Source organism: Lepidochelys olivacea, assembly GCF_965140295.1.
Source record: "Lepidochelys olivacea isolate rLepOli2 genome assembly, chromosome: 3".
NCBI lineage: Eukaryota > Metazoa > Chordata > Testudines > Cheloniidae > Lepidochelys > Lepidochelys olivacea.
The window spans coordinates 59,786,357-59,813,067 of record NC_140413.1 but is presented as its reverse complement, the minus strand read 5'-3'; the positions used below and the strand labels follow the sequence as shown (position 1 = coordinate 59,813,067).

General features: G+C 39.4%; 1 protein-coding gene across 6 annotated transcripts in view; it reads left to right on the top strand.

Annotated features, from left to right (window-relative positions):
* Positions 1-26,711, top strand: part of COL12A1 (collagen type XII alpha 1 chain) — a 135,076-nt gene that overhangs the window by 91,553 nt on the left and 16,812 nt on the right. For all 6 annotated transcript variants that reach the window (XM_084623180.1, XM_084623178.1, XM_084623181.1 and 3 more), the window contains 14 exons: positions 743-907; positions 1,823-1,861; positions 1,979-2,117; positions 5,439-5,581; positions 5,989-6,098; positions 12,341-12,490; positions 13,691-13,768; positions 14,490-14,576; positions 17,723-17,776; positions 18,402-18,497; positions 20,016-20,069; positions 21,353-21,406; positions 22,752-22,805; positions 23,847-23,918. In XM_084623180.1, coding sequence (XP_084479306.1) covers positions 743-907; positions 1,823-1,861; positions 1,979-2,117; positions 5,439-5,581; positions 5,989-6,098; positions 12,341-12,490; positions 13,691-13,768; positions 14,490-14,576; positions 17,723-17,776; positions 18,402-18,497; positions 20,016-20,069; positions 21,353-21,406; positions 22,752-22,805; positions 23,847-23,918 — 1,295 coding nt within the window. The remainder of the gene's footprint in view (positions 1-742; positions 908-1,822; positions 1,862-1,978; positions 2,118-5,438; positions 5,582-5,988; positions 6,099-12,340; positions 12,491-13,690; positions 13,769-14,489; positions 14,577-17,722; positions 17,777-18,401; positions 18,498-20,015; positions 20,070-21,352; positions 21,407-22,751; positions 22,806-23,846; positions 23,919-26,711) is intronic.

Below are 26,711 nucleotides of genomic sequence, written 5' to 3'. Positions count from 1 at the left end.
TCTCATAAGATAATACTGTACATTAGAAAACAGTTCATTTCCTGTTTGGCTTCCAGGAGTTTATATAGTCATTGTTTAATACCAGAAAATTCGGGGTTTCTATTCAGTGTTCCATTGGCATGAGTTTCTTCACTCTCTTCTTGCAAAAAAGAAATGTTCAGAATAGTATACTTGTTTCTTCTTGATTCAGGGAGATTGGCTGGGCACTTCTGATCTAAATTGTGTACTTAGGTGTATGTTTCTTCCTTGGGTGTTCAGTGATCTAACTCATAGATCCATCCCTTTCAGCCATTTATTTAGCAGCAAGAAGACTTCATAAAAAGACTCCTTCTGCCTATTTCAAACAGCTTTGTGCAGCTGAATGATTCCATACCAGAACTTCCCTTCCCTGCAGGACATGAGCCCTTTGCCTCACATTTTTGCCAACAGTTTAGATTATTGCTTGTTCTGTTTCACCAAGGTAATGGAGAAAGAGTTTCTCCATTTGACATCCCTTGGTCAAAAGTGTATTGAATACTCTTCTCCACTGGGTTTTACTTCATTCTGCATTTTATCCAGAAAGTGCAAAGGGACTGGGTTCAACCAAAAGTATATTCTACTTGCATGATTTGGTTCTTGTATTTTTTAACAGAGAAGACAGTATCTCTACATGATTGGGATTTGCTATTGAGTTACTGAGCCAGTGATAATGATAAGCATGTATATTCGTTGCATATTCATATCATGAACATTATTTTTGTAGGTTTCAGCGTCTTTGTTGTTGGTGTAGCTGATGTGGATTACCATGAGCTGTCAAAGATTGCCAGCAAACCCAGTGAACGTCATGTATTTATCGTTGATGACTTTGATGCTTTTGAAAAGATTGAGGAGAACCTCCTCACTTTTATTTGTGAGACAGCTACCTCAAGTAAGTAAGAGACAATGTTTCTCTCACAAGCTAATAAATTTGACTATGTACTGCTACAAGTCTCATGTCAAGGCTTTCCCATTTACACCTTTTTCAAGAAACTTTAATAAATATTTCCACTGAGCAAGTGCATGTTTCTTATTTAAGTGGTTATTATATTTTTATCTTATCTACCACCCTGAGATGATACTCTTATTAAAAAGTGAATAAACAATAAGTGAGAATTATTTTTTTAGTTGAAGAGCAAGTAGAATGGTAGCTAAAATGGACTTCTGGATGTGACAGATTTCCTCTTTACCACTGTTTTTTGGCTGCATTGGGGATGTAGCTAACCAGTGTCTAATATTACTTTTATAAAGATCTAAAATAAAATCCATCTGTTTATAAATCTGGAGTCCTTCTATGGCAAAAAAGAGGAAATATTTGCACATTTGTATCATCTGCAACTATGTGTTCCCATACTGCCTCCTCCACATACGACTAAGGAGCCATATAAATCTGCAGTTTTTCCTTGTGAATCTGATGAATAATATGCAGTCTGACTCATGCATAAAAGATCCATGGAAAGATTGTGGTATTGTGCCCATTTATTTTTATGAATTGGGCTCTTAAAATAAAATATACTTGAAGTTCATCTGTTTGCTATTTCATATATTCCAGCATGGTAGAAACAATACATTTAAAAGCCTCATAAATGAGGATGTGAACATTTCACCTACATAACTAGAAATCTACTGCTTGATCTTGAGCAGAATAAAGCATAGGATCACAAACAGATGATAATTATTGTAGTGGCAGATGTTGGCTGGTAATTAACAAAGTTCAAATTTACGGGAATAAAACCTTTTGAAAATAGTTGTATGTTCATGATTCCATTTGAATTTTTAAAAATAACACAGTTTTCATCTGTTTCAGCTTGCCCTCTCATTTACTTGGAGGGATACACTTCACCTGGTAAGAATCATATACAAACATCCTAGCACAGGATAATTCTGAAGCTTTTTTTTCATTTATCACAATTTCTTCAAATTGTGTTTCTCTCCCCTCCGCCCCCCCCGCCCCAAAATAAAGGTTTCAAGATGTTGGAATCATACAACTTAACAGAGAAGCATTTTGCCTCTGTACAAGGAATATCACTGGAATCAGGATCCTTCCCTAGCCACGTGGCATACAGGCTCCATAGAAATGCCTTCATCAGTCAGCCTACATCGTAAGTTATCTGTGTAACCTGTTTTCCTGCTGTAGGGCAAGTGGGGAAGTATAACAGAATTAATAGGTAATGGTATTAATACCTGCTGGAGGACAAATTTTATTTTGTTTTTACTGAAGTACAAGAAATACAGTAACTCCTCACTTAACATTGTAGTTATGTTCCTGAAAAATGCAACTTTAAGTGAAACGATGTTAAACAAATCCAATTTTCCCATAAGATTTAATGTAAATGCGGGGGGTTAGGCAATGTTTTGGGGGCAGACACAAGGCATTATATACTGTACAGTACTGTGCTGTACTGTGGTTGGGAAGTGCCCCTGGCTTACGCCACACAGGCACAGCCCGTTGCAGGCAAGGACGCTAGGAAGCACCTTCGCAGCAGCAGTGGCAGCTTACCCGGAGAAAAACAGGTGCCGACTTTGCTGGGGGATACTCCAGGCCCGCCTCTTCCCGTCCCCGCTCCACTCCAGTCCCACCTCTTCCCACCCCCACTCCACCTCCTCTCCTTCACCGCATCCCCGCTCCTTCCCCGCTCCCAGAAAGTCCTAAGCGCCACCAAACAGCTGTTTGGCGGGCTTAGGACTTTCTGGGAGGGATGGGGAGACACGGCACTTCCCTGCTCTTCCCTCTCCCTCCCAGCGCTTCCCTGCCACCAAACCGCTGTTTGGCGGCACTTAGGACTTTCTGGGAGGGGGGAGGAGTGGAGGCGCAGCTGTTTGGAGGTGGGGGAAGCGCTGGGAGGGAGTGGGAGGAGGTGGAGAAGAGGAACTTGTGCCATGCTCCCTTGTAAAGTTGCTGCTCTTCCACAAAATCTTACAAGTAGTGTACAGAGCAGGCAGCCAAACAATGTTATAAGGGAGCATTGCCCAATTTTAAACGAGCATGTTCCCTAATTGACCAGTGACATAACTTTGAAACAACGTTAAGCGGGAGGATGTTAAGTGAGGAGTTACTGTACACTCTGAAGAATGTGCAACCATAGCTCTGATTAAACGTTATTCAGTTCCTTCATTAGTGGTCCTTATATTGTTAATTCCAGCTTCCTTATTATTATTATTATTATTTATTTGTATTACTGTAGTGCCTAGGAGTCCCAGTTGTGAACCAGGACCCCATTCTCCTAGGCATTGTATGAACATAGAACAAAAAGACAGTCCTTGTTCTTTTCTCAAGAGGATGCCTCATATAAACAGGCCTATTTTAGTTAATTGATTTAATTCATATTACAGGCCCTATGCAATCAATGCCCTCTGTGGCTACTCGTACAAAGAAACCACTTAGCCAGAGAGACTGTTTTTGATTCAGAGGGATAAGTACCATTTGTTTAGTAGTTGTAATAGGCAACACATTTCTGCCTGTGGTCACAATGCCCCAGGTGTGTGACACCACCCAGCCCAGTCACCATATTGGACAAACGGAGAATTTTTCAAGTAGTGATGGCCTGAAGCAAGTCTTCCCTAGCTGACCACTCTGTTCTAGAGCTCAGCTAGGGAGATAATGAGAGGGGTCATGTGGGACCCTCACAAAAAAACAGAGCTAGCTAGAATAAGAGGAGTCCAGTCATGGAGGAGAAACCCCTTTCCCCTCCCAACCACGAAGGGAGGATCCAGAAGTTTCTTCTCTCCCCACTCAGGTAAAGTTGAGAATTTAGCATTGCTCTGCCAGAGGCCACGTCTAGAGCCAGTCCACTCTTCCCCCTCCCCATTTTTTATATCATGTAACTCTAGTTGTCCACTTATGGGAACTTTTGACAGCTGTGCAACCCTACCAGAATGGATAGAAGGGGGCAGACCAAACATAGGAGAATTGCCCAATATAAGGAATAAATTTAAACAGGCTCTTTCCCCTTCCCCTTCCCAGCTTCCTCAACTCTCAATGTGCCAATGTGGAGTATTTGGGGACTTTTTTTTTTTTTGTCTTCGGTCAGCCAGTTTTTCTCTTCTATAGCTTGGTTTGGGAAAGAGCAAAGATCTATGGTTTTCTGGATATTGCAGGACTCATAAAGCGCAGATAGTTTGCATTCAGTAGAACCTTATAGCTTGCTTTACCATTTTATTAAGTCAAAGCCTGCATCTAAGTGGGACCTGAGTAAGATGTTTTCTGTGTATTCAAATTAGGAAAAATATTGAAGAGTTGGCTGTAGGTAGAAAAAGAGAGAGCGAGAGAGCAAGCAAAAATAGCCTTTGTGGGATCTTCTTGATACATATATATTATATAAAGCCAGAAAATTAAATTGAATTTAAACTGTAGTGTTCAGGAAATCAATACTCCCTAGGAATCCTAATGGTACAGTTGCATTATATCCGAGTTATCTCTTGATACTGAATTATAACTAGGTTTCTCAAATTCACTTGCTTATCTTGCCCCTTATGCCAGCCAACTTTTGTTGAAGTAGCGATATGGTTACTGTAGTAGCGTGATACTAAATGTAAGGGGCTGTCAGTTTGTCCAAAATATGTAAAAGCTTCAATACCAGTTTTTGAGGTTTCTCTATTTTAACTCACGGGGCCACATGGCCTTCTCAGCCAATAGCAGAGTTTCAGCCGTAATAGTGTCAGCCATGTTGTTGGCTAAATTGAAACAAAATTTGCTCATTCTTCTCACAGTTTCCCTCACATCCACCCTGCTGCTTCCTTTTCACTCCAGACATTGCTCAGCCAGGCCTCTTAGTTCCCTTTAACATACTTCCATTTACTTGTGGTTTTCTATCATTTGGTGTCCAACAGTGTCCATGACACAAGCCTAAAAATCCACAGATGACGACTAAGGAAGTCTGCCCCAAATGCTGCACTATATCTGTGGAATAAATTGAATGTCTCCTTCTCCCACTGCACCCTCTGCATGTGAGCCAGCCACAGTTGAGTTCCTTGTGCTCCCAGTGCCTGACTACTCAAAATGGGATGTGCAGGGCTAGAACTAGTGTATGCCCCATCTTCTTCCTGTACGGGTCACCAGCTGAGTTTATATGGGAGCAACCCACTCCACATCCTGTAAATATAACAGAGGTCAGGCACCAGAACCCTGGCTGAGTCAACCAGAATGCATTTAGAATGCCTATTCTTGTTGGTCCTGCATCAATTTCTCCTCACCTCCACTCAAATGCAGGCTGGATGTTAAAGCCTTAACATAGGCAATAATGTGATTTCTATTTGCTTAAATCTTTGCTGTTTGATTAAAGAGTTAACAGGCTGAGCTTTGCTAAACGATGTAATTTTCCCATTTTGATTATGTCCTGTCTTTTAAAAAAAGTGAAAACGATGAAGATCTTTCCTTTTTCTATGCGTGTTTGATGCGAAATATCCTCATGTTCTCTGAACAGGGAGCTTCATCCAGATGGATTGCCACGTGCTTACACAATCATACTGCTGTTCCGCCTTCTTTCGGAAACCCCCAATGAGCCATTTGCAATTTGGCAGATTACAGACAGGGATTTCAAACCACAAGTTGGAGTAATTCTTGATCGTAAGGACGATTTTACTTATTGCACAGAGAATTTGTAGATAGAAGTTTACGGTTGTTTTGCATTCCAAAATTGTTTCAAAACCAAAATATTCCTACATGGTAAAAAGGTATATTATTTTGTGTTCTAAATATTTTTTTAATATTGTATTTCAATTAATTATTCAAAAATCTGTATAAGCACTAAGTTTCTTTAGTATTATTAAATCTAAAACCAGTGGAATGCACATTTTCACTAATCTGAGTCTTTAAAACTGTCCCAGTAATCCCTGTGTGTACAATTAAAAATGTACTCAGTAGAACTGTACAGTGTATATGTATGTATTGTTAGTACGGTGGTGTTCTCTTCTTTGAATAACATCAGCAGTGTGACCCAAATGACATTTATTTATTGTATCTTCTTTTTGCAGCTTCCACCAAATTATTGTCATTCTTTAACAAGGATACAAGAGGAGAAGTTCAGACAGTAACTTTTGATGATAATGAAGTAAAGAAAATCTTTTATGGAAGCTTCCACAAGGTAAAGGATTAAAATTATGTGCATATTCTCCGTTAAACAAGTAAACAAAAACAGCTGTAATATCTATACTTTGTACAGACACATACATTTACATAGTGGTTTACAAATCACAGTGAGACAAGATGCCTGAAGAAATACTTTTTCAAGCTTCTATTGATGTGGGGTCCAGTGTTAGAAAGGATTTGCCAAAGGTGTGGAGGAAGGGCCATATGTGGACAAGAGGTGGGAGACTTCCAAGCGTATGAGACAGCAAGAAAATTATGAAGCAGAAAATAGGGAAAAGAATCCATAGAGAGAAACAATTGGGAGGAACCTAGGGAAAGACAGAGAAAAGAGGAAGAATTAGGAGCAGAGATATGTGTGGGTATGAGAATATGCAGTCAGTTGTGAAGCATCAGTAGTTTAAAAGATAAATAGCTATTTGAATTGAAGTCAGGTGCTTAACAAGCATAATACATGTAATACCCAGTAATTATACTAAGTGCAATGGCTTCTGAAATATTGAGTCTAAAATATTTAATATGAATTTTAACAGAGGTGTAAAGTACTTAACTAATAGAATAAATTACTGTATCTGGAGAAAGCACATATTGGTTTATAAAGTATGCTTGCAAGTTTGTTTTCTTGAGCTGGAACTCTTATTCACTTCTCTGAAAGCTAGCACCAGAATGTCTTCTGTCTGTATCATCACATTCAGCTTCCAGCATGTGCATAGCATTTTGATAAAATGTTTGCCAGTTACAGCTGTGCCTTGATCCAGGCAGGATCAAAACTCACTTGATTTCTCAACATTAATAACTGTTGGGAGAATGTCAGCTCTCAGTCAGCCATAGGCTCATATAGATGAACAAGATAAGTGTATCTGTTGGTTGAGCAGAGCACAGAGAGTCAGGAGACCTGGATTCTGTTCTTCTGTAGGCAGCCGGCTTAGTCTGGACCTTGATCAATTCCTTTAGCTTCTCACTACCTCAGAGTACCCATCTGTAAAACAGGGACAACACCAACTTTTGTAAGTCTCTCTGAAATCACAAATAAAATTACTACTTGGATGCTAAGGTTTTATTTTTTTATGTAGTCTCTGTGTAGGACGCATACACAGCAATTGCCTTTGCTGCATGTTGGCTGGGAATGGGGTTGGCACATGAATCTGCAGTGGCTGAATAGAAAAAGTATCTATGGGAACATTGGGTTAAAAGAGATAATTAATGTAAATGCAAATTTTAGACTGAAGCCCAGTATTTCAGAATTGTCTAAAGCATAAATAACCAGTGAGGTGTTTGACTATTATCCCAGTGTCACACAGTTGTAGTAATTCTTTGCACAGATTATGCATATCCATTTTTGTATACTTAATTCTGAAAATTTGATCCAAACAAGCTGTTTGCCTGTAACCAAAGAGCAGATGAAAGAGCCTGGCCCAGACCATATGAATACATAGGCCTAAAAATCTCTCTCTGCTTTTTTAAGCAGTTAAATGTAAGCTATGAAAGTGAGTTAGAATAACCACATTTTCAGTCAGCTAAAATATATGTCCTCTTTGCTTTTCTTTATCTCCCTTTTCCTTAGCTTTCTTCTGGCTACTGCATATGGTTGCAACAGATCCCTTTATTGACACTAAAATCAGGTTGCTACTATTGCCAGCTGATCCAGATCATATTGCGATCCTATCCTACTCCCGGGGAACTCAGTGAAAGCAGGCTAGGGTTTTTAACATCTCTGTAGTAACTGGTTTTTGTGTGCCAGCATTCTAGTATGTTGAACCATGATCTTCACACCTAATTAAAACACAAGTGAATAAAAGTCATTCACTGCTAGCTTTTTATAATTTAACAAACACAGGATACTGCCAAAAACGTCATCTTGGGTACATTTCTTTTCTGTTGTAATGAACTTTTCTTTCTCCACTTTAAGAAATGTTTATCATAGGGACTTTGGAAAAGATGTCAGTAAGTGGGTTGGATCACAGCTGCATAGCCCCTAAATCTAGGGTGGTCTCTGTTTTATGCTTGGCCTCTGACCCTTTGTCTTTCTTTCTATAATAGTTCAGTAAGATACTTGAATTTTAAGTAGTTTTGTCCATATACAGAAATGGAGTAATACTGTCAATAAAATGTAGAATAAATATTTTTGTTGGCATGAAAGTTATATTCATATTTATAACAAAAAAGCAGTTATAAAATGCAGAATAGCACTTAACATGTCTTATTCCAGATGTCAGTCTCAGGGTTCAAACTTCTCTCCTAGAGGACTATAAAATATCTGAGTCATTTTTCTAAAGCTTTGATTGCTATGCTGCCAACTTTCTTTTGAGGTGTCCATCATTACATACATTGGAAGCTGGTGTCATGTTGTTCTTAGCATCCTACTATGAATACAGTAGAGGTGACAAAGTTCTCTGATACTGCTCGTAATAAAGATCAGCTTTGAAATCAGAGCAAATGGGAACAAAAAGACAGGGAGTTAGTTGTGGGCTTTAACTACATTCAGTAAGGCAAAATAAGAATGTAGCAAGATGTTATTTCTGTCATTAAATAAATGCAGATACCTACCTGATCACCACTAATCGAGGAGCAGCAGCCATTTGCAAAGTGTGTAAGAAAATCCAGATCCATAAACTGACTATTAGATTATTCCTTAATCTTTAGGGGCAATTGAAATATATATCTGTTTTTTGATGTGGTGGAATGATTCCTTGTACCCTATTTCCAGAACTGAATCAGTAGATCAGAGACGGAGATTATTTGCACTGTAGATCTGGAGTAATTTTGACTTCATTGGAGGTATTCTGGATTTCACACCAGTGTGATTGAAATCAGAATCGGGCCACTGGACTCTCTCCTGCCTGACTGCTGTATGTGAATCAGACTCTTGATGATGACATAAAGAGACTCCCCTGCTCATGCACTGGGAATCACCTAAAGACCAACATGCATATGCAAGGATGAATTCTGTGTCAGACATGTTGATTATCAGTACAGTATAATTCCAGCTGTCTGAATGCCCTGTATCTGAAAATCCTAGTTAGCCAAATCGACAGTATGTCCACCAAGTAGTCCTACACTAGTTGAAATAACATCTGTTTATCTGAACACCCAATTATCTGAAAGTTTTGGATGTCCCCTAGGCCACTGGGATAAACAGGAGTATATTTTAATAATGAATATCTGTAGTTTCAGCTAGTTGAAAGTCTTGGGGGTGGGGGTGGTTTCTAACACATTTTAAAATGTACTTTAGAATTTTTTTTGCCATCCAGTGTGAAAAAGATGGCAAATCTTTAAAACATGACCAAATGTGTTCCAGAATATCAAACATTTTTGTGGTTTCCATTTGATGACTTACAGATTCATTCAGTGAAAAGCAGTTAACCTACAGCTAGCGGTGAAGAGGAAATTAACTTTGGCATATTTGTAGCCTTTGTGTAGCATAGCTATGGTGAAGGCTGTTGAATCTGGCAAGTCCCTTAGGAAAAATATTGGCTCCTGAATACAGCCATTAAAATTGCATCTAAACCTCTTGGAGAGACAGATATCTTTTATTGTTCTTTCTTTTTACTATGCTAGATTATCTTTTAGATTACAGTCTTCCAAAAGTTGACCACAGAGAACTTCGTAATGCACTTATGCCTTTATTTCTTATGATGTGGGGGTTTTTAATGGGACAATAGTTTACATAATCTGTTGATATGGCTCAGTTAGTTGTAGCTAACAAAGATGGTCAATTTTCTTTTAGTATGGTCCATGCAGACGCACACTACTGCAAATAATATATTTTTTTGTAACTCTTCAGTGCAAGAAATGGCAACTGAACTTATTCAGAAATGATGTTTTACATTAGTTGGTTAGAAATTGGAAGGAATGTTTCTCTCAAAGTGGGGGATGTTAAAAAGAATTCAAACCAATGAATTAACATATGTTGTATTTACGATCAACTTTAGGTAAATATGCAAACATTTTAATTATAGATGTAGCTGATCTGTGAAATTCAAGCCTGGATTCAGATTCAGATCTAAACTCGTGATGAACTGGAGAGGATTCTCAAGTGTCTGTGGGAGGCCCTTATTAAATTTTAACTACAAAACTGAAAGGAACCTTAGGGTGTTTTTCCTACTTTTGATGGAGTTAAAGTAGCACAGAACTGATATGAACATTTCCAAAATTTGTTGGCATTCATATCCATTGTTCTGGTTTAGACCCATCTCTTATAATTCATGTTTGTAAATAGGTAGTAAAGTGTAACTCTTAACTGCTATACAGATAGGCTTTGGGTGCAGGTGAAAAATATGTGCACACTTTAAATATATTTTAGCTCAAGTAAAACATATCTATAGTATGGTTAAATTTAATATAAAATTGTTTGGTAAAAGCTGCTATGACAGTTTAATTATGTAGCAGATACTAAATGAGAATGAATTAGGGTCTTGTCATAATGCCTGAAAGTTCTTGTTATGGGAGGTTTCATCACCATCCAGGTCTGTATGCCCAGTAACCTGGATATAACACATTTTGGGTATGCTGGATTCTACTCATATTCTTGTTTTGCAAAAGTTCTTCATTTGATTAACACACAAAATTGGGAAAATTAATAAAAAGCTCATAGTACATGTAGTATTAGGTCATGAAACTAACTGAATTTTTAAAAATTATGGCAGTTTGTAAAGTCTTAATTCTCATTATATAGAGTAATATGTAATGTTTGGAGGGTTTTAGATAAGCTAAGCTAATGTCTTGGAGACAACTACACATAGAAAATAGTAAGCATGAAAAAAATCTAATTCTCAGGAGATTGGTCAGTCACTTGTTGACGCAAGACATTTAAAAGAGTTTCTGTTTTTTTCAACTTTATGCCAAACTTTTTAAAGTAGTTACCAAATACTGATATGTTATTTGTAGAGTATGTAATGTGATAAATGGAAAACTTGAGCATAAATAGATATAGATACTTCAAGAATTTTCTCCTCCTGTTCTTAGCACTCCTAAAAGGTAACATTTAACAGGCAGAGGTATGTAGGACCTGTGAAACCTCTCTGTTGCCCTGGGTCATGACTAAAATTATTGACCTCTGGCCAGAATTGGCCAAATTCTGTAAATAGGCAAAACTTCAGATATAAATAAGAAGGCAGTGGACACATTATCCTTGTGATCAGCGAGCCTTCTGATTTGTTACAGAAAAATTCAAGAGCAAGTCAAGTTGAAACAAAAAAAAGACGTGTTTCTGACAGCTCATCTGTGTGTCCCCTTTCTTTCTATCACTTGTTTCCTGGATGTTGTGTCCCTTTTACTGTTGTCCCAGGGCTTGACCCAACTGGTCCATAGGTAAATATTGTCACTGAGCTGTAAAGCACTGAATATTTGCAGGAGGGACAGCCTTTTATTTTATCCATGCATAATCTGGTACTTAACCATGTACAGCCACAGCAGGACAAATCAGTATGTTTACAGTGTGTTTTATGTATCTTTCTTCCTCCCCCTTTAATTACCCCTGACTTCCTTAACAGACTTCATTCTCCTTTCTCAGTAGCCTTGTTTCCTTTGCTTATGTCTTTCATTTCTTTTGGCCAGTTTTCTTTCCACTACTTTTCATTTATCCTTTTCTCTTCTTTCCTGTTTTCTGTTCTCTGGTGGATTTGGTATGTTTGCTTTGTTTTTTGTTGCCCCCTCTGCCAGTCATTTCTTCTCCTTTCTGGTTTGTTGTGTAACAACACTCCTGGCTGACTCATCTGTGGGACTTGAACCCCGGATCTCTGGATCTAAAACAATCTACTGTCTCAACTATCAGATCAGGTCTATTAGTTACACATCAGTAGCAGACTCATAAACCTCTTGTGTGTTCCCAGCTCTTACAGCAAGAGAAGTTACATTCACTTTTCTTTCTTTCTTTCTTTCTTTCTTTCTTTCTTTCTTTCTTTCTTTCTTTCTTTCTTTCTTTCTTTCTTTCAGCATTTTTTATTCAAGCTTTTAAAACTCATGTAAATTGCTTATGGTAGTTCTATGGTTTAAATTATACTATTCTTTTACTTCTTGATTTTACCTGTGTATTAATTTTGCCAAATTTTCAACTTGTTTTAAAGCAACCATTAGGTGCTATACTTTCCTGAAATTAGTACTTTCCCCCTTTAGAAACTAGGTTCCTGGAAAGGGAACAAAAATAATATAAAAATACATAAAAAGGTAAACACTATTAAAGGTCAAGTACATTCACATGTTTTTAGTTACATTGCTATATTTTAAACCCTTTTTTGTTAGGTTCATATTGTTGTAACCTCAACAAGTGTTAAGATTTACATTGATTGCAGTGAAGTAATGGAGAAACCAATTAAGGAGGCTGGAAACATCACAACTGATGGCTTTGAAATACTTGGAAAACTATTGAAAGGTGATCGGAAATCAGCAACAGTAAGGAATAAACTTCTATTTATTTCTTAAGTCAAAACATCTTCACAATTTCTGGATAAATTTTGATTTTCTGAATAAAAGGACTTGAATGGACCAGTAATAGACCAGTCGTAGCACCAAATCTTGTACAAATCTTGTAAATTTTTTGTACTGCAAAAACTAAGCTACATGATTCAGAAATTTGATAATTGAGGACTCTGTTATAGCAGACAAAGGTCTGACAAGATCCAGTGGGTGGAAGTTGAAACTAGATACATTCCAACTAGAAATAAAATGCAAATTTTTAACAATGAGGGTAATAACCATTGGAACCACTCATCACTGGCACTTTTAAAATCAAGATTGGTTGTTTTTTTTTCGCTAAAATATATGCTCTAGTTCAAAGAGGAATTAATTCTGGGAAAGCCTATGGCTGCTGTTATACAGGAGGTCAGACTAGATAATCACAGTAGTCCCTTCTGGCTTTATAATCTATGGTGAACAACTGCTGCTGCTGTGAAAGCTATGTCAATTGTCCTAGTACAACGGGCTCACTATATTTTTAGTGGATGCCCCTACTATTTGGGCTTCATAAGGGCCTTAATTCATCAGTCTAATCTTCATATGCAGACCCTAATGGGTTTCTGGTGAACACTTGGGTATGCTTGTGGGGATTAGATTGCAGGATCAGGGTGAAAGAGAAGAAACTGCTGTCATCCTGCAGCTCTATCTAAATGGCCATCTTCTGCCTTTAGTCTTCCTTCCAGACTATTCCCCAGTGATGTCAGTTTCAACCATGGATCTGGGTTAATGTACAACCCAGTGACTGCAGTCTGTAAAGTTAGTCCAGATGTTCTCAGGCCAGATGCCATGTTGACATGTACAGGCATTTAGCAGATGTAGAAATTGCATTCTTCATTAAGTGTTGTGTAATATTTGTGTATTCAGTTACCTTTTGCGCCAGAACAGGAGCAGGAGGTCAACAGAAGCATCAGTTCTTGGGGTAGTTCCTGGTATTAATGAAATGTGTTGTTTTCAGCATTTTTTCTTTTATTCTTATCAAAAATAGCAGTGTAAAGTTGAAGTATATTAACTACGTACAAAATGGAGCATCCTGTAGATGTTTCATTCTTAAATGTATTCATATTAGGCTCTGCTTCTCTCTTGAAACATTTATAATTAATGCATCAAGGAGTAAAAGAAATGTCCTTTGTTTTACAGTTTGAAATCCAGAGTTTTGACATAGTATGTAATGCAGTTTGGACTAGCCGTGATAGATGCTGTGATCTTCCTTCAATGGTAAGTGTAAGTGAACCAGATCCTGTTCAGGAAATAGTATTCATAAAAGACTTGGCAACTTTAATTTTAACCAGCTATTATGCCTCATACAACAGCCTATGTGAATCACAATTGTCAAAGCCTGCAATGCACAACTCTGTATTTCAAAGTCTTCTGTAGGAAAGAATAAGTTCAGAATGGGCTGAAATGATTCAGGTCAAGAATGATGGGACAAGTATCATACAGAGTCAGAAATATATTCTGTATTGCAATAATATTTAACTTCCTTGCTATTATGTATGTCATGTCCACTTTCATTTTTGTTACATTAGATATATGATTGAACTTGAAAAAACATCTCATTTATTTTTGTCTGTGTTAGCTGATTGCCCAATGCAATACTTTCTGTCTTGGTGAGCGAATAGAAGAGAATTTTGAATTAGAGCATATGGAACGCAATAAAGATTGTGGACCAATGTTTGTTCCTCTCCCTCTGCTGCTGTAAATATTCCATTGCCTTAAGAAGATCCTAGAGGAAACAAACTAATAACAAATCTGAAAAACACAGCAGGAAATCTTGGAAATTACTCTTTTTCTGTTGAATTCTGTTATACTTTAAAATAGAGTTTCTTCTTCTTAGGTAATGGAAATTGTTTTTCTTATTGCTGTGGGGGGAAAAATCACCACCAGCTAATACCTTCCTTTTAAAGAGAGTGTGTGATGATTGTGCTTGAATTTTCAGAGGGATGAAGCAAAATGCCCAGCTCTTCCAAATGCTTGTACATGTACACAAGACAGCGTGGGAGCCCCGGGACCTCCTGGACCTGCTGTAAGGAGCTATTAGTACAGAGCAATTGTCTGTTTTTTTAAACTTATGGAGGGTGTTTCTCAAAATAAGGAAAGATAGTAATGGCAGAAATCAAACAAGCATTTCCGTAGTGCTCTGTTAATGCACCTCAATCTGGACCTCACAGAACCCTTGCATTTGATCTCCTGGTGTTTCTTTACTACATGGAAATGTCAGCTGTGCTCATGAGTGCCATACTATATGGTGGTTTTTGTCAAATGTTCAAACATCAAAAAGGAAGAAAGTCGGGATCACCAGATCCATGTTGCCATTTAAATCAACCCTTCTCCTTTTTTCTGAGTTTAAGACACGAGTCAGATTCTACAGTTCTTACCTGTTCTGAGTAGTTTGCTACTTTCTCAAGTAGTCCCACTGAAGTCGATGTGATTACCTGTGGAGTAAGACACTACTCAATGAGGAGCAGTAAAGGAGACAGAACCTGGTCCAACAAAAGGCAAATCTTCCTCCACTTTGCACTTACAAGTATCAATAGAGAATATATGGTGGCTCAGTTAGATAGAGAGAATTTACCTTTGTGAGTCGGAGGGGAATGTCATAACAGGTTGCCTTCAAGGACTGTGCGCTCACTTATTAGGTCATCTCTTAGCCATGTATTATGCGCAATAGGAGGTGAAGTAGATTCTTAGACCCAGATTTTTAAAGGTATTTAGGCTTGGCTATGTTCAGTGTTGCAGTGCCTAACAGATTTAGAAGCCTGAGTCTCATTTTCCAAAGGGATTCAGATATTTAAGAGCCAAAATCATATTGACAGTCAATGGCATTTTGGCTCTTAAGTGCCTGAAGCCCTTTTGAAAATGAGGCTTAGGCTCCTAATTCACTGCAATGCTGAGCACAGCAACACGTAAAAACCTTTAAAAATCTGGGCATTAGTGCCATTTAATTTTACTCTGCATTGGCCTTTTCCTCACAGGGAGTGATGTAGAGGGGCTTTGAACCTGCTCTGCAGTCAGGATCCTTGGAGCCTCACTTCAGGATGGGCCAATGCAAATTAGCAGCTAATGCAAGTTATTCACCATACTTGTTTCCCAAACAGCCTTCTGCAAATCCCTGAGTCATTCTCTCTGCAGTGGGCCTGCAGAGGTTACTGCAACCCTGTGGCCACACTTAGTCCCTCAGAACTTCTGAAGGAAGAGGGTGAAATGCTGCCCCCATTAAAATCAATAGGAGTTTTGCCACAGATTTAAATGGAGCCAGGATTTTATCCAAAGAGAGGGATTCTTTACTTTGTTGCAGAAAGAAGTTGGTTACCTCTTGTGGATGGGGAGATCAATGATAGGGCTGTGTGTGAAGGATGATCTTCAGCCCCATGGCCCTTTTTCTCTCATTTTGAAGTTATCAGCGTAGACTGCTGTATTAGGAATTTGCAGCCCCTCTAAGATCCTCCCAGCTGCTCATCAGTCGGCTAGAGAGAACCCATCCAATTGACTTCAAGGAGTTCAGTGCTCCCAGACTCCATCCCAGGGCTCAGGAGGGATGGAGGTGGGTGGCCTATTATAAGCATTACATGGCTGCATTTAAGATGGGGACTTGTAGTCTCTGTTTCTGCAGAGCCGGGATGGGCAGTACAGCTCCAGTCAGTTATGTCATTACTCTCAGAGAGGAATATAAGCAAAGGTTCACTATAACTAGAAATACAGTTTGCACTGTGCACTGCATTAAACAATACAGTTTCCCCTTCCCTATAAAATGGAGTTCTGCTATGTCTGAAATCACTCTAAGGTCCACTATGATTTCTTAACTAGTAAAAGCATGAAGTTGGATTATTACATTTACAAGTCAATGTGGGATTTGATCCAGGACTGTGGTAAATTCACATTCTGTCTTTATTGAGCTCTAAATTCGATTGTTGGAATTGCACCTGCTTTGTGAGTCAGAGACTGAGATAGGAGCTCCCTTCTTTATTTTTTTATTTACATTTTCTCCAAATAACTATGGTGGTGGTGTTATTTGAATTTCATTAAGACTGACATAGATACCTGTCATAAGAACGGCCATATTGGATCAGACCAAAGTTCCATCTAGCCCAGTATCCTGTCTTCCGACAGTGGCCAATGCCAGGTGCCCCAGAGGGAATGAACAGAGCAGGTAATCATCAAGTGATCCATTCTCTGTTGCCCTATCCCAGCGTTTGGCAAACAGAGGCTAGGGACACCATCTCTGCCCATCCTGGCTAAGAGCCATTGATGGACCTATCCTCCATGAACTTACCTAGTTCTTTTTTGAATCCTGTCTCTCTGGCCCTAGAAAAATTTTGGCCCTTTCAAACAGTCTTTCAGTGATCTTTGAGATTAGTTTTGAAAATAAACTGTAGTCTTTCAAAAGGACCAAGGGTTGAAATAAACTTATTTTAAGATGCTTTGTGCTTCACTGAGCAGAGCTGGCTGGAGCTGATTCCATAGTCACAGAGTGCAGCCTGGTACCCTGAGTGGGATCCAAACCTCATGGCTGCCATAAAGTGATTGCTTCTCCTGAGTCCGTGATTGCCCACTGAGTCTTTGGGGATGATGCCAGAGAATCCCTGTGCATGCTCAGAACATTCCCATCTCTGTACATTGAGTTGCAGAGAACCTTGAAGGGGCTGTATGGTCAAAACAGTAATCCCAGGTAACAAACAGCTTCAAACCGAGCTGTCAGTTGGGACAGGAGAATGGGCCATTCCACCTCTTTGAGGGCAATGAGGAAGGGCAATACAGAGATCCTCTCCTATTCCCAACCTTCTTTGACTCAAGTTAGTTCTCCTCACTCCGTCAGAAGCTGGTCCTCAGGGGTTATTGCAATTCCTGGTCTGTAGTATTTCTATGATCACCGCATGGAGACAGATGGGGCTCATAATCCCGGTTTCCTGAGCATCAACATGGGTCCTCTAGATTAGTGAGGCTGTTGCTGATTTGGTTTATTTGGGGCCTGATGCAGCTCTTACTCCTGCATTAGTGCTCCTTTGAACACCAAGGATGTCAAGATCTGTTCATATCAGAACTTTGTTCTTGCTTGAAACCTTGACTCAACTGGTTAGTTTTATCATGGGGATGGATAATTTGCACCTGTACAAGTTATCTTCTCCTTCCCACACTGTGTACATTTATTTTATTTTCAAATGTCTATTTTAGGGTGGTCCAGGCACTAAAGGGCCTAGAGGTGAAAGGGGTTTGACTGGACCTGCCGTAAGTATCTCTTTGGAATGCATTTATAAGTTTATATGCACACCACATGAAATTTTGGATGTTAAAGTCTACAGTAAGCTAATATCTCCAAGTATCCAAGTTTAAGTGTTTTCTGAGTAGGGATAAGTCTGCATGTTATTTATATAGAAGAATGTTGGGAAGCGGGATGTGTATCTGATCTGTGTTTCCTAGGATCCTGTTGTCCTCTGCTTTTTGCATAGGGGAGCCAGATCATGTATATCAGTGGTAGGAGGCATGGAAGTTTGGGAATGCCAACTCTGCCTCATGGTTCCCCTTCTCTGGGGAGGCACTGGGAGGCAGGGAGTTGCTCTCTGGGACACTCTCCCCTCCAGAAGTAGTGGATATCTGTATCTTTATTAATGCTGCCAAATCCGTATAGTTTCTTGGCTTGATCCTGCGGTCCTTACTAAGGTAGCAGCATGAACCCTCCCATGTATCATGGCGGAAGCACGGCTTGAATAAGGACTTGCAAGTTCAAATGTTGTTCAAGTATCAACTAACTCCATGCTGCTGGCCTGTCCCATGTGCACGTCCATACAAATCCTCTACATGGAACACTAGGAAGAAACCATGGTCTAATATCTTTTTAATTTTGTGTTTTAAGGGGCCACCTGGTCTTCCTGGTGAGGCAGGTCCACCGGGTCCTCAGGGTCCACCAGGTCCACAAGGGATCAATGGACTTTCAATTCCAGGAGAACCAGTGAGTAACCATTCTGTATCTGTGAATGAAACTGTGTGGACACAGAGAACTGATACATCATGGGAGTGGTCTCCAAAAGTCTCTGACCATCATGTTTTGTCATTTCTTCTTGCCTTGCAGCTCAGAAGTTGGTTGCCTTTAAAATGTCACATTGTTTTATCCCGAGTGTTACATGTACTACAGTCTTGGGGATTATATATGAAGTGGTGTGTGTTGTATTACACTGGTTTGATTTATTGCTTTTCTATACACTCTCCAGACCTTCAGACTCTAAGACTCAAATTTTCAAAGTTCGATGTTGAGAAGTTAAGGACCTGAAGTCACAGCTAAGCTTTTCCACAGATTTATACACTTCTGCAGTGATTTAGATACTTAGCTTCTTTTTTTAGGTAACTAAACCAGCAGTTAGAAGTGTAAAGCAGGTAATGGGTGCCTAAATTTAGGCATCCAAGTTTTAAAGCTTGGCCTTATGTTCTTTTGGTGCTTTGTTGGCACTGTTCCTTTCTTGTATACAGCTATGCATGCTGACACCACTATATAAATTGGTAAGGGCCAACTTCTGGTTTAATTTACATTAATGAACATCTAAAGTAACTCCATTAACATCAATGGACTTTCCCTAGATTCACACTGGTCAGAGAGCGGAATATAGCCCTAAGTGACCACACTACTGCTGCCAACTCTTGGTCACTTCAGCGTGGAGTCTGCCAGAGAAGAGCTCACTTTGTCTTAACTTGCTGTTTCCTATGACAGTATATTAGGGATATCTGGTTTGTTGTAACAATCTATATGGCGAAGTGTTACAGCTGATTAGGAATAATTAGTAAAGTTGGCTTCTAATTGGAAAACACACTTTACATTCAATAGGCAATTCATCTTCTCTGTCTGATAGATTTATAAGTGGCCTAATTCAAAACAGAAAACCAAAAACACATGATGGTAGAAATTAGATCCACATTCCCTTTGGGAAAGGACCAAATGGAAGGTCAATATAGGCTTTTCGTGTATGCTTGAAGGAAAAATTTCATCAGGATGGCCTATGGATGCCAAACAGCATGGAAGGCTAAATGCATTCCTTGTGTTTGTGGAATGTGATAAATATTTTTGTTTTGTCCCAGGCAATTTGAAAGACTTTGAAGTATGAAAACATCAAAGAAACATATTGCTTGGAACTTGTCATCTATTAAATTGTTTTCAGTAACAAAACATTGTAATGTCACTCTGAGGGCTTGTCTTTACTACTGGAGTAAGCCGACCTAAGCTACGCTACATACCCCTGTGTCTTCACTGTGCTGCGTCAATGGGAGATGCTCTCCAGCTGACATCCCTTACTCCTCTCAGAGAGGTGGAGTACCGGAGTTGACCGGAGAATGCTCTGCTGTCGATTTAGCAGTTCTTCACTAGACCTGCTAAATTAGCCCCTGCTGTATTGATTGCAGCAGCATCAATCTCCTTGAAGTGAAGACCAGCCCTGAGTCATGTAATTGTATTCCTAATACCATTTTGTGATGATTATAGGGTCGCCAAGGAATGAAAGGTGATGCTGGAGAACCAGGGTTACCAGGCCGATCAGTAAGTTAATTTTTTATGTCATTTGCCTCTACAGAGATGCATGGACAGTTTTTGTACAACTCTCAGTGTTGCTTTTTTGCTCCCTGTATATTGCATAGGCTATGTGCTGGGTAACATTAGCAATCTGAAATATAGGAAATATGAAACCATTTAAAATGTGAATAAGGCAAAATAAATAAATAGAAAAATCAATGGTAAATTCAGCTTGTTTGCAGTTGAACATATATGTAAGGGCAATGAGTCCATGCTGAATATGGGATTAAGTTTAGAAGAGGAGAACAACTAAGAATGTATAGGATAATCAAACATCAAGAACACTTCTATTGTCTTTTTCAGGGATTTATTTTCAGGGGGAGTTTTGGGACTATGATTTGTTTTGACAGCTGTGGACCATGTGTATACTGTTGATATATGAGCCTCAATCTGCCCATGCGTTTACATAAATAGGAACCCTTTGTGTAAATTGAGGATAGTATACAGCCTAGAGACCTTATTTTCTATACTATTAGTATTATCTGAAACACTCACTCAGGCAGTAGAAAATGCCAAGAATGGACCAGAAGACATCTCTTAATTCCTCAAAAAGAACAGGAGTACTTGTGGCACCTTAGAGACTAACAAATTTATTAGAGCATAAGCTTTCGTGGGCTATAGCCCACTTCATCAGATGCATAATTCTGGGCCTGATCTTGCAAGGTGCTGAGGCCCTGGGAGGTCCTCCGTTCCCATTAAGCCCTCTGTAACTACCTTCAGTGTTTCTTCTTGACACAGAAGCTACAGTACTAAGAAAGAAAGAATATAAAATGTGCAGGGTGTGGCAGCAGCTCATTATAAAATAGGACAGGCGGAGACTAGTGAGAATGGGAAAAGGGGGTAATAAAGAGAAGATGCAACTCATACTCTTCACAACCACTGAATTGATAGAAGATTGTCTTATAACCAGAGTTTAGTACCAAGTGTTTAATAACTAGTCAACATCAATAAGCCATGGTTGAAGAGACTTTAACAAAGATCTATATTCTGGTAATAGGATTGAAAATGTAAAGAACAATTTTTAAGGGAAGTAAGAAAAAATGTGGTAAATAATAAGGTGCATTGCATTGTTAAAATACAGCTGGTCTCGGCCAAGGGGTTCATTTTACATTTTTTATACATTGCCAAAAAGCCATGTCAGAATAATCTGGAAGTTAAAACGTGTGTATAAATATATAGAGAGAAGTGTTTAGTACAGCACAAGTTCTTGTTCTGTCTTGTGTGAATGTCTCATTATTTTTTTTCCATAGGGAACCCCAGGTTTGTCTGGCCCACCTGGCCCAGTAGGACCACCAGGTGACAGGGTAAGGTCTCTTCAGTCTACAGTGTTATGGCACAAGCTATGCTCCATTCTATAGCACATGAAACTCCAGCACTGCTTTCTGTTTTTCAGCTTCTTCCTTTTTTTTAGAAACAAGTCCTCTGCCCAGAGTCCAGCTAGACTCAGGAAAGATGCTTTGTGGGGACCGGGAAGATTGTGGGCAGGAAATCTTCCCCCGTGGGCCATAAAGCAGCCACAGAACTTTTGCAGAGGCTACTCAAATTCACTGACTGGATTGGACTCTATGACTCCTATGCAGAGATAATGGGAGATCCACTGAGCAGGGCTCCTCTGACCCTGCTAATATCCTGGTCCCCTCCCACATTCTGTCTGCTGTTGTTAGGGAGCCTCATGGAATGGCATGTCCACAATACAGGGGATGTGCATGTACAGAATCCACTGTTAAGGCAGGATTTGTCCTTTATGCTTGACCTCTGATCACGGGGAGTTAACAGCTTTGCTTTAGATCAGGGATTCTCAGATTTCTTCCTAGTGAAGACCCCACTGAGGTAGAGATTGTCTTATGGACTTGTCGCAATCCCTCCCTTCCCATTTGTAGTCATACAGACTAACTCCCCTCTCATTCACAATGGCATAAGCCCCTGTGGCAATTAGAGCAACTACTTACATAGAAAAGCAGTTATTCATAAAGTGTTTGGTATTTGATTTCTTAATGGGGTTTGGTAGCCAGAAACAAGAAGGAGAACAAGCACCATGTGACCAGCCAGATCTTCAAGGACCACAGCAAGAGCTTGCTTGGACCATTAGTATTTCATTAACACCAGTTAGAGAACAGCTGTGTTAGGCTGTTTAGATGGGACTTCTCAAGACCATTCAGAAGTTGCTCCCTTTATCAATTTAGAAGCTTATTCTCTGCATTGCTTAATCCTCTCCATGAGCAGGGCTTTGCTTTGTCAAAGTGCAGCAATAAGGAGGAATCCTTGACCGAATGGGCCCCTTTCTTCTTTATGACTGAGCTCATCAACCACTTTGGGCTGCACCTCTAATTCCACCCTGGGAAGGAGGCAGCAGATTTCTAATCATTATATGGCTGTGTTTGAGAGACAGACACTCCACCCTCAGTGAGTCAGCAGCCTGAGGCTCTCTTAATTTGGTAAAGCTGTGCCAATGAGATATTTAACTGGCAATAGCAATGGTGCATATTTAAATAACTGACACATTAAATTTTTGGCTTTGACATACATATTAGCGTTAATTATGAATAGCGCCATTATGCATAGCTTTAAGGGCCACTAGTTTTAAATGAAGATTGCTGCAGCCTTAGGCCTGTCCTTAATAATCTGTAAATATTTTCATTTTTGGAATAGGGTTTCACAGGAAAAGATGGTGCCACAGGACCCAGAGGCCCACCTGGATCAGTGGTAAATATAATACCTTAGCATAGAATGACCCAAGAGATATAACCCAAAAAGGAGAGAATTCCACTATGCTGGTTTTGAACTCCATCAAATGAATCCTTTATCATATTTGAGAAAACATATAAAATGAAAATTATGATGTTGAAAACTCTTGGAAAGGGAAGAGGGGGAGAAGTTATTTAAAACTTGCAAACTCTTAATTTAAAAAATGATACACAGAACTACTAGGGCTTGATTCTGTTTTCATAATGGTGTTACTCAATCGACTTTCATGAACTTTACTTATTCCTTAGTTACTGTTGGATTAGAAAACAATATAGAGAAACTGGATCAGGTAATTATAGACCCAATAATTGTGAAAAATTATCACGTCAGGCCAAGCAGAAGAATATTTGAGTAGTCATGACTAATTAAAAATGTTGAACTTTATTGCACATATTGGCCAATGTGCTGGTCTTTCATTTGTTCAAATTTATCTAAAAATCACTGAAGTGAATGTTGTGGACTCATGGTCATGACTTCTGCACAAATCACAGAACTACAATAGGGCCAAATTATGTGATCTTTATTCAGGAAACCCTGAATAAAAACAAAACCTAAGGCACCTGGGTGCTTTTGAAAATCCCACGAGGTGCCTATCTGCACCTTTAAGCACCTAAATGCCTTTGCAATTCTGGCTCGACATTAGGGATAAGAATAATTTTCTCTTAAACATGCTATTCACTTATGTATATTGGGTGCATCTACACTGCAAACAGAAACCCAAGGCAATGCGTCTCAGGGCCTGGGTCAACTGACCTGGGCTCTCAGGCCTCGCGTTAAAAATAGCAGGGTAGATATTCTTGCTTGGGCTGGAGCCTGGGCTCAGAAACGCACCCCATGAGCCCGAATCAGTTGACCTAAGCTCAGAGACTTGCTGCCATCGTTTTTTGTTTGTTTGTTTTATACTGTGTAGCTGTACCCATTGTGGCAGATTTCAGAACCAGTTACACTCAGGCGCTAACGTTGTTCCTTAGCATTCCTTTGTATGTCTTTCTGTTTTAGGGCGCTCCAGGAGTTCCAGGAGTAGCAGGTCCAAGTGGAAAATCAGGGAAACCAGGAGATCGTGGGCCACAAGTGAGAGAATGATTTACATTTACAGTGTCAGTTGTAACATACTCTGGCTGCAGATAAATATGCGACTTACTCTGGCTTTAAAATATTTGTCTCGCGTATGTTCATGAAAGTGGTAAATACATTGAAGCTGAGCTAAGGCCACAAACCTAATTTTTTAAAAAAATTATTTTATAGTACATCTTTCTGTTCATTTTAATAGTTGGGGCTGGAAATTGTGGTCACTGGTTTCTACTAAAAAAAGCACAGTCTGTACGTGCCAAGACATATATTTCTACACTGTGAAAACATCAAGAGCTAGGTCAGCAGAATTACTGGAAATTGTTGTGTTTTTTTATAGTAAAGAGTGGTATGCTGCTGAAGGTGGAAAATCTTTGGTAATGTTATATGATCACTGGTGGTTCACAAATGTTTGTGATTTAACAACGTGATTTAAACATTATTTAAGTACTGTGGGCTCTATTGAGGCTTTTACAGCCACGGCCCCACATTGGAAGAGAGGGAGCAGAAGTTGCAACGTCCCAGGAAACATTCGAGCTGAATCAGAACAGAACAGGAGCTGTGATGTCTCTGAAAGGGTGCACGATTCATTCCCTTGTGCCAGCCAGTTTGGAAAGGGGCAGAGTTCTCCATCCTCATGGAGTGTATAGTTCTTAAGCAGTGTGGTCTGACGAATGTGCACAGGCACGAAAGGTTAGGTGTTCATGTATTCTAATCCTGGTTTAGTCACTGTGAGGTGTTGGGAAGTCACTTCAGCTTTCTTCCTCTGTAAAATGCAGTTAATGCTACCTTACCTACCAGCTTGTTGGGGGGTTGTGAGGATTCATTAGTTTGTCTGTCCAGTGATTTGAACAAATAAAGTGCTATTGTTAGTTTTAGTTCTGCCATTGGTGCTAGCCACCCCTCTTCCTTACAGGCCAGGATAACAAAAGCCAACATTGTGTCTGTCCTTGTACATGCACTCAAGAGAAGAGAGAGGCTATCTATGCCCTTACCCATGCACGAATAACCTTAATCTAGCCAAATCAGTATATTCAGAAAGTACAAGTACGGTTTAAGTACTTCTAAATGCTAATCCCAGAGTTCATGCCATTTAAAAGTATAATTTGCTTCAAATTTCCCAATTGCTTGAGAAGTGACACTGCACGACATTGCATCTAGTGTTTCAAATGTTTTCAGAACAGATCCCAGCAGGAATTCTGGCTTGTGCTTTGTGCAGATGTTTTGTGAGACTCGTGGTAGACAGGATTTCGACATTTAAGTTTGTGTTTTGCATTAGAAGTGCCAAAGGTGCAGCCCAAGGGCCAAGTACAGCCTGCAAAGTCCTGAAATGTAGTCCAGGCCTGCCTGGTATTTGTAACTGCAGGTCCAGGAGAGAACTGATCACCTACCTGCTGCTGTTGGTGAACTCAAGGAGCAAATAATCTCTGTTCACGTAGGACTACATCTTGTCCTTTTTGCTCCTGTTGAGTGTGGTGTAGTGTAAGGTAACACTCAATGTAAGTAAGAGTGGCGGGACCTGGCCCTTACCAAAGAAGATGCAAATACAATCAAATATTATGATCTTATGCCAAAAGTATACAAAGTTAAATGCAAGTTATATACAGCCCTCGGGCTCCTGGCAAATTGCCAGTGAGTGTTGACATCAGGCTTATACATTTGGCCACCTCAGTTTTAGCCAATAAATGTTTTGCAGCTCTTACAAACATTGCAAATTCAAGTAGATCACAGAAGTTCCTTAACAGATTAGCATGGCTGTAAAATGTTTTGTACCTCAATGCACATTAGTATTAAATCAAGCTATTCTCTGAAGCATTAATTGAATTTTCATAGATTTGCTAAGTTTCACCTTGATAATTTGCTAACAAGTACTCCCAAAAGAAAAGAAAGTGGGCTTTTAGATCAGTAATAGACAAAAGGATTGAATGAGAAGAAAAGAATCAGAGTACTATGACATCTGTAAACTGTTAAGAATAAAGAAGTCGTTTATGTTTTCTATATACAGCTGCAATGGAGAGATCCTCCCAGGGACTTAGCATGCTGTGACTAGTCTTGGGACCCTCTTTAAAAGGGGTTGCACAGTATGTGTAATGGAACTCTGTTCAGGAATAAATGCAGCCTCAGACTATATTCACTTTTGTGCATGGTCCCGTGTAGACAACACATGAGTAGGGGAAGATCTTCTGGGGAGAGCAATCAGGCCTGTTGTCTTTTAAAGTAAAGAGAGCACATATTTCTTGACGTATCCTTTCTCAGCTACGGAGCCTTGCCACGATTCCAGCCTTCACCCCACTGCTCAAAAAATCCCAGATTAAAAAAAAAAAGCTAACATTTCTTCTGTCACCCCAAGCATCCTCATCACAGGATGTCAATAAACTAGACTGGTGGCAGCAGTTGCTTTCTCTCAACATCCTGGCAACCAGTTGGCTGTAGTGCACAGTTTTCTCTGTTAAAAAGAAAATAAAGTGAAATCTAAACAGAATGTCGCTAAGTTGGAAGAGGACACAAACGGACAATGCTTCATTGAATAACTGCATAGGCAATTGTGTTGTTGAACCGGTAGTATTCTCTAACATCCCAATGGAAAATTAGCATAGTGTTTAGGCAGGTCTGTCTCTAGTATTCAGCTGTATTAATGACAACCCTTTGCATCAATTAAAAATCAAAATCAGAGTATTTCCTTTGCGAGGTTGCAGATGTGAGTCTCAGGCTCATTCAGCTTCAGTGAAGTTTTGAAAGTTGACTAATGTACCTTCTCTTTAATGAAAAAGGAGAGAAAGGATCCATTTACATTGG